General features: G+C 42.2%; 2 protein-coding genes across 5 annotated transcripts in view; one reads left to right on the top strand and one right to left on the bottom strand.

The window, feature by feature from the left end:
* The window catches only part of ints4 (integrator complex subunit 4), a 15,201-nt gene extending 6,476 nt beyond the window's left edge, over nt 1-8,725 (top strand). The window contains exons 12-25 of one of the 4 annotated variants that reach the window (XR_004571214.1): nt 1-10; nt 228-370; nt 3,354-3,469; nt 3,848-3,981; nt 4,066-4,220; nt 4,942-5,035; nt 5,305-5,385; nt 5,497-5,627; nt 5,863-5,922; nt 6,605-6,764; nt 6,845-6,988; nt 7,545-7,665; nt 8,153-8,403; nt 8,441-8,725. The exon at nt 1-10 is cut by the window's left edge and continues 196 nt beyond it. Coding sequence is in view for 2 of the 4 variants with exons in the window: in XM_034237621.1 (XP_034093512.1) it covers nt 1-10; nt 228-370; nt 3,354-3,469; nt 3,848-3,981; nt 4,066-4,220; nt 4,942-5,035; nt 5,305-5,385; nt 5,497-5,627; nt 5,863-5,922; nt 6,605-6,764; nt 6,845-6,988; nt 7,545-7,665; nt 8,153-8,349 (1,546 nt within the window). In the remaining 2 variants the exon portion in view is untranslated. Of the gene's footprint in view, nt 11-227; nt 371-3,353; nt 3,470-3,847; nt 3,982-4,065; nt 4,221-4,941; nt 5,036-5,304; nt 5,386-5,496; nt 5,628-5,862; nt 5,923-6,604; nt 6,765-6,844; nt 6,989-7,544; nt 7,666-8,152 lie in introns of all 4 variants that reach the window. The other 3 variants (XR_004571213.1, XM_034237621.1, XM_034237620.1) reach the window with 3 other exon arrangements.
* Nucleotides 8,726-9,721: 996 nt separating this feature from the next.
* Nucleotides 9,722-11,073, bottom strand: aamdc (adipogenesis associated, Mth938 domain containing). The gene is given in 4 exon segments (XM_034237635.1): nt 9,722-9,838; nt 10,376-10,398; nt 10,401-10,485; nt 11,065-11,073. Coding segments are annotated over 4 exon segments (234 nt in total).
* Between the last annotated feature and the right edge of the window lie 3,866 nt (nt 11,074-14,939).

The raw sequence follows: 14,939 nt of genomic DNA, 5'->3' as shown, positions 1-14,939 counted from the left end.
TGTGTTGGAGGTAGCGCGCACACACACACACACACTCACTCACTCACTCACTCACTCACTCACTCACTCACTCACTCACTCACTCACTCACTCACTGGTCAGACAATCCATCGCCCTGCCCTGAAATATGTTTTTGCCTTAATCAAGTATTTTGTGGGGAGTTATGAACAACACTTGTTATGCATGCCTGTTATAGTCACGTATTGATGAGGTCACTGTGTGTGCAGGACAAGTCTCGTGACATCAGAGAGGCTCTGCATGAATTAATCTGTTACACCAACGTCTCCACCAAAGAGTGTGTTCAGCTGGCTCTGCTGGAGCTGCTCAAGAACCTCAACAAGTATCCCACTGACCGCAACTCTGTCTGGAAGTAAGTGTGTGTCTGTGTGTGTCTTCTGCAATCATTATGAGCAGTGATGGTCGTTAACGGTCTCTAAAAAGAAAACATTATGGATGTTCAGGATTATACCTAGGTGCATCCTGCGGGACCCTGGTGGCCTTAGGGGACAGGCCGAGGGTTTAGATAGATTTAGATTTATTATGTCATTGTATCATTTTAAAACTGTCCATTTACACTTCAGTTTACATTGAAGTTCATATATACAGTGGGGCAAAAAAGTATTTAGTCAGCCACCACTTGTGCAAGTTCTCCCACTTAAAGAGAGAGGCCTGTAATTTTCATCCTAGGTACACCTCAACTATGAGAGACAGAATGGGGGGAAATAATCCAGGAAATCACATTGTAGGATTTTTAATGAATGAATTGGTAAATTCCTCGGTAAAATAAGTATTTGGTCACCTACAAACAAACAAGATTTCTGGCTCTCACAGACCTGTAACTTCTTCTTTAAGAGTCTCCTCTGTCCTCCACTCGTTAACTGTATTAATGGCACCTGTTTGAACTCGTTATCAGTATAAAAGACACCTGTCCACAACCTCAAACAGTCACACTCCAAACTCCACTATGGCCAAGACCAAAGAGCTGTCAAAGGACACCAGAAACAAAATGGTAGACCTGCACCAGGCTGGGAAGACTGAATCTTCAATAGGTAAGCAGCTTGGTGTGAAGAAATCAACTGTGGGAGCAATTATTAGAAAATGGAAGACATACAAGACCACTGATAATCTCCCTCGATCTGGGGCTCCACACAAGATCTCACCCCGTGGGGTCAAAGTGATCACAAGAACGGTGAGCAAAGATCCCAGAACCACACGGGGGGACCTAGTCAATGACCTGCAGAGAGCTGGGACCAAAGTAACAAAGGCTACCATCAGTAACACACTACGCCGCCAGGGACTCAAATCCTGCAGTGCCAGACGTGTCCCCCTGCTTAAGCCAGTACATGTCCAGGCCCGTCTGAAGTTGCTAGAGAGCATTTAGATGATCCAGAAGAGGATTGGGAGAATGTCATATGGTCAGATGAAACCAAAATAGAACTTTTTGGTAAAAACTCAACTAGACGTTGTAAGGGAAACTTCTGCAGCAATGGAGAGTCAGGACTCCGAGAGACACGAGGAGAGTTGGAGCTTTGATGTCAAACACTGGTAGTTTATTACAAGCATCGGCCGGAGAATTCATATCACAAGTCACAGCAGCAAAAGGTTCTGACTGCACGGGTGGGTTGTCATGTCAATTCTGATCAGCCTCACATCTTGGTAGACCCTTTAACTAGTTTACAGAGAGCTAATCAGCATATTGGGGGAAGGTATACGTGAACACCTGGAGACACTGAATCACTTATCTGACTCATTGGCTCTGTGACCGAGAGTTGACCGGTCATAAAACAGGTAATGTCAACAATAGCTGAGACTTCCCATTCCTTAAGACAGATAACAGACTTAGGGTTCGGTCGTAAAACGTCAACAGGCAATAAAGTTAAATATCTTAGGAGTAAGGAGGAATTATTATTTGACACTTAGAGAGAGAGAAGAAATATTCTCTAACAGACGTGTTTGGAGGAGAAAGAATGCTGAGTTGCATCCAAAGAACACCATACCTACTGTGAAACATGGGGGTGGAAACATCATGCTTTGGGGCTGTTTTTCTGCAAAGGGACCAGGACGACTGATCCGTGTAAAGGAAAGAATGAATGGGGCCATGTATCGTGAGATTTTGAGTGACAACCTCCTTCCATCAGCAAGGATATTGAAGATGAAACGTGGCTGGGTCTTTCAGCATCACAATGATCCCAAACACATCGCCCAGGCAACGAAGGAGTGGCTTCGTAAGAAGCATTTCAAGGTCCTGGAGTGGCCTAGCCAGTCTCCAGATCTCAACCCCATAGAAAATCTTTGGAGGGAGTTGAAAGTCTGTGTTGCCCAGCGACAGCCCCAAAACATCACTGCTCTAGAAGAGATCTGCATGGAGGAATGGGCCAGAATACCAGCAACAGTGTGTGAAAACCTTGTGAAGACTTACAGAAAACGTTTGACCTCTGTCATTGCCAACAAAGGGTATATAACAAAGTATTGAGATGAACTTTTGTTATTGACCAAATACTTATTTTCCACCATCATTTGCAAATAAATTCTTTAAAAATCAGACATGTGATTTTCTGGATTTCTTTTTTTCTCATTCTGTCTCTCATAGATGAGGTGTACCTAGGAGGAAAATTACAGGCCTCTCATCTTTTTAAGTGGGAGAACTTGCACAATTGGTGGCTGACTAAATACTTTTTTGCCCCACTGTATATCCTATGTTTAACCAGGTAAAAGTCTCATTGAGATTAAAATCTCTTTCTTAAGAGCGACCTTGCTAAGAGGGCAGCATGAAGCCATGTAGACTTTGTTTTTCACACATATATGTGCAAATATAAGAGGGAACCAGCCCAAGAAAATATTTCTATATAAAACCCAACCAATGGGACAAAGGTGGCCAATTAGCAGCAGCAAAAAAAACGTAATGCACGATGGTACACAGTATCCAGACTCTTTAGTCACCGGTCAGAGGCACTCATGTAAAGCAGACAGCTCAGACATATTATACAAATTATTATTGTAAAAAATAAACAACAATAAACATTGATGTCAACATTATAAAACCCTGGTAAATATTCCCGTTTGCTGCAGATTGGTGACACCAATGTTTAGGGCTGCATTTTCTGGCAGAGAAGTAACTGTACATAAAGCAAAAATAAATGTTAATAAGGGTTGATCATTAGCTACCACTTATGTAACGTTATGAAACAATGTCATACATTCAAACGTCTTGGGAACAGTCGGTTTAAGATTTTCATAACAAATGGTGCTTTAAGAGTGGCTATGATTATGATTTATTTTGAGTTCTTATAGAAAATGTTAATTTATGAACTGATGACTGACTATTCTTTTCTTTTTTTCTCCCTTCCCCTCAGGTGTCTGAAGTTCCTGGGTTCCCGTCACCCAACGCTGGTGTTGCCGCTGGTCCCTGAACTACTCAGCACACATCCGTACTTTGACACCCCCGAGCCGGACATGGATGACCCGGCCTGTATCCTTCACACGCCTGAAGCTCTCCCAGCATGAGGACGAGAACGTGTCGTCGACACTCTGCTGCCGACACTCAACTCTCAGAGAAATGTATCAGTACTATAATAAGAAACACATGGACAAAACTAAGAGTGTAAGTGAGTTATTACATTAACTGTCTCCTGCTGTGTTTTATTAACAGAATAGAACAAGATAAACTGTGATCAAACAGACACATGGGACCTTACCAAGACTGCCATTTAAATATGCAGAAAAAAAACCAAACCGTGACATGAGTTGTGTGGCATTAACACAACACACTCAAACTGCTGACATTTGTTCTTTCTAACAGCAGGCTGACCTGTGAGCTGTTTTCTTTCCTAACTCTAGCTGTTCTCAGACATCGCGGTGCTGGTGTTGGTTTTCAACGCGGCCAAGTCGTGTCCCACCATGCCCGCGCTGTTCTCCGACCACACCTTCAGACACTACGCCTACCTGAGGGACAGTCTGTCTCACCTCGTACCCCCCCTGCGTGTGAGAACTGAAACAAATGGTATTACTATTGTCCAGGTCAACAAGAAAACACACACTCACGTCTCTCCTATAACTGCCTTTCAGTTGCCAGGCAACGGCCTGGACTTGGTGGACTCGCGCTGTGGTTCAGGTTCTGTGGAGTCAGCTCAGCTCTTCCTTCAACAGAGTCTGAACAGGGTCAGCACCATCCAGAACCTAGAAGCCCCCGGAGCCCAGGACCTGCTCAACTTTACCATAAGGTGTACACACACACACACACACACACACACACACACAGTCCAGTAGTGGCTCAGTGAGTAGGGGCTTGGACTGTGAGCCGTAGGGTCGCTGGTTCAAGTCCCCAAACAGACCTAAATATGGAGTGTGGACTGGTATTTGGAGAGGTCCCAAGTGGTGCCCTTGAGCAAGGCACCAGGTACGTGGACGTACTCAAGAACGACGCAGGAGCACAAAGTACCAATGAACTGGCCAGATGTATGGAGAACCGGGATGACTGGAAGCGACGATGGAGGGCTCGTCTGAGGACGACCTAGAGAGAGACCAGACACTCCCCATTGCTCCCCATCATTTTCACTTTGTAACATTTCCTTATGGAGCAGCTACAGAGCTGTCTCACGTTTTATGTTGTCCTTCCAAGACATTCTCAATAACCTATCAAGTCCTGTGTTTAATGCTATTTCCCCTTGTTGTTTAAATTGTATTTTTGGTAAGGCTGTTTGATATTTTTCACTGTGAGCTGTGTTTGCAGCACAATAATATACTTTAAATATACAGTGTGCAAACACATACTAAATGTGATTGATATTTAATTCCACAATGAATTGATGCAGAATGTATTCTGCCCACCACAAGAAAAAAAGCAGCACTTTAAACAAAGTTTGGCCTTTGTTTTGTCCCATGTAAGATGTGTTTATTTAGAAAAATGCTAAGTGTTTGGTGAATTTGTGTTGTGTATGTCAGAGACCTGCAGCGGCTGGGGGAGCTGCAGACGGAGCTCGCTGGAGCGGCCGACTTCTGCGCCACATACCTGCGCTGCCAGCTGCTGCTCATGAAGGTGTGTGTGGTTATGTCTATTACACTATAATTCCATTTGTGAAGACTGATGCTACTTGAAATTGGGAGGTCATAACATCAATTTAATGCAACATTATGAGTCAACAGCTTTGACAAAGAAATACACAGCTCATATTACCAACCAGTCCATCTGCCATTGTGTCCATGCTCTCTGCCAGCATTCTCCCGGCTCTGAACCGTTTGGTGATGTTGCCGTGGGAAACAGGATGCTGCTTTCAGGACCTTGATGTCTGTGCTTTATGTGACCAGGCTCTGCAGGAGAAGCTGTGGAACATGGCTGTCCCTCTCTGCCTCAAACAGAACGTCACAGCCACCGCTGCAGCTCAACAGGTCAGCACACACACACACACACACTCACTCACTCACTCACTCACTCACTCACTCACTCACTCTGGCATCACCTGAGATGGTTGAGTGTTTGAATGTGTGTTTGTGTTTCAGATCTTAGAGGAAACTTATAAGCTGGAGTTCCTGTACAGCGGTCTGGAGAGCAGGCAGGTGGCCACCATCCATCATGTCCGCCTGCAGGCCAAAGCTCTGCAGCTCATCCTCACTGCTCGCTCCAGGCAGGGGTCAGTGTACACACACACACACACACACACACACACACACACACACACACACACACACACACACACACACACACACACACACACACACACACACACACACACACACACACACACACACACACACACACACACACACACACACACACACCACACACCACACTCATCACATCAACGTAATACTTAATGTGGACCACATACGTATTCATATCAATCTTATTTGATCATTTCTCTTCAGGTTGGATCCTCTCATCAGCAGCTGCGAGAAGTTTCTGCAGGACATCGAGTCATTTCAGAGGTAAGATCTTCATATATCTGGGTTTGTCTTTCAAACTCTTAACTAGGACATTTGAGATTTGAATTTAAACAGTCCCGATATTATCTTATATCCCAGTAAATATACACAGTAAAATAGGGAAAAAAAGCCAAAGATTCAATAAAACACGTCAAGTTATAGCACAACTACAGTGCAAGATAGGACTGAACATTTTCAAATATCACACAGACAGAAGCGTTCATTTAAAAGAAGTAATGAGTTGGAGAAGGAGATATCGGTGAGTTTGTGTGAATGACCTGAAAACGAGTCTCTTGAAAGGACAGCTCCCACGGTTGAATCCATCCCTCGTCTGTCTTCACTGTCGGTCCTTTGCCTTACTTTTGTGTCTGAGAAATGTTATTTCTTCCTCAATCCTCTCTTCCAATCTGTCTCTCGAGGAATGATCTGACATATTAGTTTAAACCTGAATGGGCTAAGAATAACTGTCTTACTTAAGAGAGAAACTACAATATAATTAGTTGAATTTACTGAAAATAGATTTTGACTAGATGGGCTTCTCTACCACCGCTTTATGTTTTATAAAGAGTTGAACTTCTTTTGTGGAAGCATTCCCTACTCCTGACTGGATTTGGCCGGCTAATATAGATTTGAATATGATCCTCCTTTGTCTCTTACTGTTTCTCCTATGTTCTGTGTTGATCAGGCTGTTTCTGGCAGAGCTGCCCTACCTGCAGGACAGTTTTGTGGATCAGCTGTTGGAGCTGCTGCCCCGGCTGTCGTCCTGTAAGCCGGTGGAGCTGGTGAGGATCCTGCAGAGCACCCTGAGGCAGAGCGGCCTGCTGCAGCTCCGCCTGCCGGAGCAGGTACACTGAGCAGTCTGTCATGAAGTTTGATAAGCAAATAGCTTTCTCCTATTAATGAAATCCCCCCCGCTGGCCGACAGATCCACCGGGCGACAGCCACCATCATTGAGCCCACGGGAGAGTCTGACAACCCGCTGAAGTTCACCACCGGCCTGGTGGTGGCCCTGGACATCGATGCAACTCTGGAGCACGTCCAGGACCCCCAGAACACGGTGAAAGTGCAGGTCAGTTCATAGTTCTCACTTGAGCATGTGGGCTTTTGTCATCTTCAAAAATCTGGTCTTCAGTGATCTTAACGAGCACTTTCTGGTACCTGCACCTTTAAATGTACAATATATTGAACCTTTCTCATATATCTGTATATATGTACATTCACCTGATCAGAGTTGAACACATTTCAATGTTGTTGTTTCTACTGTTAATACATGTTTATTCTTCTATTTATCTTTATTTGATTCTTAATATCCCTGTGTGTATTCTCATGTGCACTCTGTGTTTCTCTTTATTCTGTTGCTGCTGTAACACCTGCATTTCCTTTGGGGATCAATAAAGCTCCATCTTATCTTTTATAGACTGTAACAAGCTGTTAGATATTGGAGATGTCTAAGAAGTATTTAGCGATCAGGGAAAATGGCAGTGGGTCATTGCTTCTGAGTTTGTAACAGTGATTTAGAACCAATGATGTACAGCTCTGTTGGTTTAGAGCCGCCTGGGATTGGTGGTTCCTGGTCACATGACAGACGTAACACTGCTGGTTGGATGAACTGCTTGTGTCTGCAGGTTCTGTATCCAGACGGCCAGAGTCATGTGATCCATCCTAAACCTGGAGACTTCAGGAAGCCGGGCCCCGACAGACACAGACTGATCACTCAGGTGTACCTGTCCCACAGCGCCTGGACAGGTCAGACACACAGCTCAGCCTCTGTTCACCTGGCATTTAAAGAGCTTCTTACTTTCAATAGGTGTCACTGTGTTAAGATTAAGACTGCATCAAAGCACAGCCATTGATCCTACTCAAATGTTGCTTAGAAATGTGCCGTCCTAAAGGTTGTGTGAAGCCTCTGACTGCTGGATACTCTCTCCACGCATTAGCAGCAATCAGAGGTGGAACATGTCTCTAATATTGTATCTAAGTAACAAAGAAGTAAAAGTCCTATAAAATGTGGAGCAACAAATGTAGATCTCAAAATTGTACTTAAGTACAGTACTTGAGTAAATGTACTTAGTTACTTTCCACCCTGGCAGCAATGCTACTTTCACCTAGCTAAAAACAAAACATATAAAGTAACTTTTGTTGAAAACAGTGATTCTCAAGAGTATAATGTTTGAACTTGCTATTCTTCATCAGTGTGTTCAGTGTGACTTCATCTTGTCCTCCTCTCCCTCAGAGCCGTCTCAGATCGAGGTGCGCCTCCTGCTGGCCTACAGCTCCTCCTCCACCTCCCTCTCCTCCTCTCCGGCCTCCAGGCTGGGATGGAGCGACAGCATCGACGGCCTCCCCCCCCCAGAGCTCGCCGTAGAGGGAACCATTCCGTTCAGCAAGCCTGTCAAAGTCCTCATCATGCCCAAACCAGCCCGGCGCTGACACGGGTCAACTGAGAACACACACAGAACACACACACACACACACACACACACACACACACCACACACACACCACACACACACACACACACCACACACACACACACACACACACACACACGGCTTCAACTATGTTCAGACTTGGCGAGCAAGAGGATCCTGTCAAGAGGATTCTAGCTGCTTCACTCACTAAATTCAAACCTGTACCAGAAAATCTTTTGGCTTCTTTTAGAATGTGTGCACTTTTAAAAATAATTCCTGATGAAGTATGAGGAAGCATACTTCCTCATAGTAGTAATGGTGTGTCATTTGTTTTGGAAATATTTTTGTACTTAACAATTGTTTCTGATAAAGACAAAGAAGTGTGTTGGAGACGATTCATGTGTTGATTGAATGTTGTTGCATTTAGTCCTCTTTCACCACCAACACCACCTTATGATCGGTCCTTTACATGACAGTTAAAAAAGTGCTCTTTATACTTATATATAATATATTCAATACATTTAGCCTCTACGATCATATATATTACATCTTCAATTTGATCTAAAAGACTACATTGGACATTTATTTGTCTCAGTCTGTTGTTAAGCTGAGTAAAGCTCAGATCTATGAGAGTTAGCCAGGTGTGTGTGTGCGCGCACAGGAAGTAGGATTTCTTAAGTGGATATTGAGGATAAAAAGAAAGAAATAAGATAAAAGAAAGTGATCACCCGAGGTAGAAGTACTCAGATCTTGTACTTTAGTAAAAGTAGAAGTACTCAGATCTTGTACTTGAGTAAAAGTAGAAGTACTCAGATCTTGTACTTGAGTAAAAGTAGAAGTACTCAGATCTTGTACTTGAGTAAAAGTAGAAGTACCAGAGTGTAGGAATACTCTGTCACAGTAAAAGTCCTGCATTCAAAAATGTTCCTCAAGTGAAAGTAGAAAAGTATTCTCATCAAAATATAGTGAAAGTAGCGACAGTAAAAGTAGTCGTTGTGCAGATTGGTCCATTTCAGAATAATATATATGATATGTTTTATAATGATTGATCATGAAAGTGTTCTCAAAGCTGGTGAAGGTGCAGCTAGTTTGAAGTACTTTGTATACTGCAGGGTAGCTGGTGGATTTACTCCAGGTGGGACTAAAGATTTAACACTTGATTAGATTTCACATCATTCATCCACATCTGTGAAGTAACTAAAGGGATTACATTTAATTAATGTATTTGAGTAAAAGAAAAATGATTGAACTCTGATTAGCAGTGGGGTGAAAGTACGAAGTAGCAAACAAAATACTCAAGTAAAGTACTAGTATCTCAAAATTGTACTTATGTGCAGTACATGAGTAAATATACTTAGATACTTTACACCACTGGTGATGAGTGGGACTCCTCAGTCACTGAACAGACGGACAGTTTGAGCTTCACTCATGCCTCTGCCGATCACCAGCAGGTCGACCCCTTTCTTCAGCACCTCCTCCAGATCGGCAGGCTGCACTCCAGGATTATGCTTGGGGTGGGGGTGGGGGGGTAATGTGTGAGCACTGTCATGGGTAGATTAAAAGATACAGAAGGGCCCACCACCTCTCCTCCAGACAGATACAGACTATAAGGTGTTGTGTAGATATCGAGCATCTGCGGCTATTTGGGGTTGTTGTGTGTCCACCATATATACAGTCTATGGTGTCCACCTGGTGGAGACACTGTGTGGGTCTTTGAGGTCATTTTGTGTCTGGTTTTTTTCTCAAGTGTTTTTATTATTGATTTATTTTTGGTTTTGTGTCTCTGTAGTTATGTTTTGTCGGTGTGGTTGTTTTGTCCTAGTCCTTGTTAATCTCATTGTGGTCTCTTAGCATCTGTTTTTATTTGTTTGTCATTGTTGTGTGCTTATTTTCAGTTTATCCAGTGTCTCGTTGTAGTTTGTGACGCTTTGGGCCCCAGGAGGCCTGTTCAGTAGTCCGTCCCCGAGTGGAAACCTCAGCATGCTGTGGCGGCGTCACATGTAACTTTATGTATTTGTGGGCACTGCGGTTGTGGTTCCACTCACGTTGGTCCCGGTCTCTCTCCAGGCCACACCTTACAGTCCTTATAGCTGGAGGAGCAGGGCTTGAGGGTCATGTGGCCCCAGGAGAGGGAGCAGATCTCTGGAGAGCACTCCTATAGAGCTATTTCAGGGTCATAAGTTTTGATCATTCAAAAAAATACAATTTATTTGAAAGTTCAAGTTTTTATCCTGAACTTTGAAAAATACAATGATGTATTCAAAATAAAAACAAGTATTTGAAATAATTTTTCAGGTTGAATATTATTTTTGATTCAGTTCTACGGAAGAGGATTAGGGCCACATAAAAAAAAAATGTGTGAGGATTTAAAAAATAAAAAAAAAATTTTTTGGGAGAAAAAAAGTCAGAATTCTGACTTTAATCTCAGAATTCTGAAACACACACACACACACACACACACACACACACACACACACACACACACACACACACACACACACCATTTGTATTGTATTATTGTATGAGAGAGAGAACAAAAAAAAATTTGGGAGAAAAAAAGTCAGAATTCTGACTTTTTTCTCAGAACAAAAAAATAACATTTTATTTGGGAGAAAAAAGTCAGAAATACCGGTAACTGTAGAACCAGCTTCACTGCGATTTACACATTGCAGATGGTTGTAAAATGACTTATGGTTTCCTCTTGGACCCCTCTGGCGCGCAGAAATTCACTCACGTCCTCCATTGTTGCCTACTGCAATGTGTAAATCGCAGTGAAGCTGGTTCTACAGTTACCGGTATTTCTGAGAAAAAAGTCAGAATTCTGACTTTTTTCTCAGAACAAAAAATAATAATATTTTTTTCAAATCCTCACAAAAATTTTTTTTATGTGGCCCTAATCCTCTTCCGTACAGTTCAGCAATTTTTTTTGAATAAAATATTTATTTTCAGATTTCACTTTTATACATATTTTGATATTTGAATCCTTATTTTTTTCAGTTGCAGATTTTTCGTTTTCAGATTCAAAACAATTATTTTTTCAGTTTCAAATCTTGTTTTTTCAGGTTTCACATTGCTTTTCGCCTTCAGATCGTTTTTCGCTTTCAGACTTTTGGCCCTGATGTTGCTTGGGGGGGCGGGGCTTAGCAAAGAGTAGTTTGGCTTCCTGAGTGACAGGCCTCCCTCTGTCATGTTGCCTTCATGGATGTTAGGTAGCGCGAGAAATATAACTCAATACTTTCTTTACACAATACTCCCGTGATTGGTGGTAAACTGATACCAGCGTCAACGTTCCGTTAAGCGAGCTGTTGAGCATCGTAGTTGGCAACAATCAAGGTATAAGGGCAGTACACTGTGCTAGAATGTGAAATTACGTATCCGCAACGACCTGACGCCATCCCCCGCTGTCACGGAGAGATACCTGCAGCGGTCAGACTATAACCAGTACAGCCCCTAGTAGACCCCGCACAAAACAACACAGGCTATCGGGGGCGGACTGGGACTACAAATCAGCCCGGGACTCTCGACCGGCCCACTTCGGTTCCGCCGGCCCACCGCGGTACCGCAAGTAAATACCGCAAGTAAATTGTCGACGGGGGGGGGGGGTGCTAGTGATTTACCGCAAGTACTCCGGGCCGGTGGACTTGTATTATCACTGGCCCCACCATTGTAACCACTGGCCCGGCGCATTCGTCCAAAAAAAAATTCGACTAATAATGAAGGCAAGGCAAGGCAAGGCAAGGCAAGTTTATTTATATAGCACTTTCCAACACAAGGCAATTCAAAGTGCTTTACAAAAAATGAAAGAGATTAAGAAAATGGCATTTAAAATCAGTCATTAAAAAGAAAAGCTAATAAAAGAAACATTAAAAGAAAAAATACATGGATAAAAGTTACAGTGCAATTAAACATTAAAAGAAAAAGTACATGGATAAAAGTTACAGTGCAGTCTAAGATATGAATAGTTCAATTAAAAGCAGCGACAAAAAGAAAAGTCTTCAGCCTGGATTTAAAAGTAGTCAGAGTTGTAGCGGACCTGCAGGTTTCTGGGAGTTTGTTCCAGATATTTGGAGCATAATAACTGAACGCTGCTTTACCATGTTTAGTTCTGACTCTGGGGACAGAAAGCTGACCAGTCCCTGAAGACCTGAGAGATCTGGATGGTTCATCATTTAGCAGGAGGTCAGAAATGTATTTTGGGCCTAAACCATTCAGTGATTTATAAACCAGCAGCAGTATTTTGAAATCTATTCTTTGACACACAGGAAGCCAGTGTAAAGACTTCAGAACAGGAGTGATGTGATCTACTTTCTTAGTGTTAGTGAGGACTCGAGCAGCAGCGTTCTGAATCAGCTGCAGCTTTCTAATAGATTTTTTAGTGAGACCTGTGAAGACACCATTACAGTAGTCGAGTCTACTGAAGATAAAAGCATGGACACGTTTTTCCAAATCCTGCTGTGACATTAGTCTTTTAATCCTAGATATATTCTTTAGGTGATAGTAGGCTGATTTAGTAACTGTTTTAATGTGACTGTTGAAACTCAGGTCAGAGTCCATGACTACACCTAGATTTCTGGCTTTATCTGTTGTTTTGAACATTGCACACTGAAGCTCAGCGCTAACTTTTATACGTTCTGCCTTGGCTCCAAAAACCATTACCTCAGTTTTATCTTTGTTTAATTGGAGAAAGTTCTGACACATCCAGTCATTGATTTGTTCAATGCACTTACTCAGTGTTTGAATTGGAGCATAGTCTCCTGGTGAAATTGTTACGTAAATTTGTGTGTCATCTGCATAGCTATGGTAACTTATTTTGTTGTTCTTCATTATCTGAGCCAGTGGTAGCATGTAGATGTTAAAGAGAAGAGGCCCCAAGATGGAGCCTTGAGGAACCCCACATGTCATATTTGTCAACTCAGATGTGTATTTACCTATAGAAACAAAGTTGTTTCTGTCCTTTAGGTAGGATTCAAACCAATTCAGAACTGTTTCCGAAAGTCCCACCCAGTTCTCCAGTCGGTCTAGTAATATGCTGTGGTCAACAGTGTCAAACGCAGCACTTAGATCTAATAATACTAACACTGAAGTTCTGCCACTGTCTGTGTTTAAGTGGATGTCATTAAAGACCTTTACAAGAGCAGTCTCAGTGCTGTGGTTTGGACGAAAGCCTGACTGGAACACATCAAAACAGTTATTTAAATGCAAGAAGTTACTCAACTGTTGAAAAACAACTTTTTCAATGATTTTACCTAGAAATGGCAGGTTTGATATGGGCCTGTAATTGTTCATTACTGAAGCATCTAGATTATTCTTTTTTAAGAGCGGTTTAATGACTGCAGTTTTCAGGGCCTGTGGAAAAATACCTGTGTGAAGAGATTTGTTTACTATATGAAGTAGATCTGAGGCCAAAACATCTTTGAAAAATCCTGTTGGAATAATATCAAGGCAGCAGGAGGAGGATTTCAGAAGTTGAATAATGTCCTCTAGGTTTTTATCATTAATCTGATGGAATTGTGTCATGATGTCTGAATTGATGTTAAGTGGAGATAGGGACAACACATTTGCTGTTCCTGATGCAGAGGCACTGACTGCTTGTCTGATTTTCTGAATTTTGTCAGTGAAAAAGGAGGCAAAATCATTGCACGCCCTGGTGGATAGAAATTCAGAGGCTACTGACACTGGGGGGTTAGTTAGTCTGTCGACGGTAGCAAACAAGGAAGAATGAAGAAAATTAACACATTTGTTGCAATAGTAATTTATGCACTAACTACATTACTACTTGTACAACAACATTTGAATCATCAGTTCTTCCTCATTTTCCTCAATTGTTCATATTTGGTTTATTAAAATAATGATATTGTGGTCATTGTTAAAAAATGTCTGCTTTGAGTATTATTATTTGTATAATGCACTTTCTGCCTTCCTGTCATTAGGAGTTAGACATGTAATGGCTATGTTGTGGTGACACGTTATTGGACATAATTCACCTCTCGTATTGTGTTGCCACACGGACCCTTTAGATCTAGTCTCTAGTCATTCTGCTTAAAGTGCACCAGATTGAAGCATTTTACTTTAAAATGTTCAAACATTTCTTCCCGGTATGCCTGAGAAGGCAGATATGCTTGTTTTTCTCAACAAGAACTGTTCTTTCAAAGTTAGACTGTTGCACTGTTGTAATATAAACAGACTGATTCATGTGAATATTACTGTAAACTAACCTGTGTAAAAGTTTCTCGAATAAATGTAATTTTTTTGGTGGAAGAAGCATGTATCATTTTTTACCCTGCCCCTCAAAGAATCGGAATTGAGAACCGTTAAGAACCGGAATCGAAAAGTGGAATCGGAATCGGAATCGTGGAAATTCAAACGATACCCAACCCTAATTATAGCATAATAAGGCTGACTTTTTTGTTATGTCTTGAATGCAGGTTAAAACCGCACTGCCAGCTTTTTGTGATATATGTTGTCCTGTGAAGAGCTCCTCCTTGATTATGCTCTGAATGTGTCTGTTGGTTATCCTCCACTTCACTGAATACCATCTTATCCTCTTCGTCCAGACGCTGCGTAAAGTCCACTCAGTCAAACCCATACAGTAATCACACGACTCAGCAG

The sequence above is a fragment of the Gymnodraco acuticeps genome, unplaced genomic scaffold (genome assembly GCF_902827175.1).
Source record: "Gymnodraco acuticeps unplaced genomic scaffold, fGymAcu1.1, whole genome shotgun sequence".
NCBI lineage: Eukaryota > Metazoa > Chordata > Actinopteri > Perciformes > Bathydraconidae > Gymnodraco > Gymnodraco acuticeps.
The sequence above is the reverse complement of the archived record's forward strand: the minus strand, read 5'-3'. Positions and strand labels throughout refer to the sequence as shown.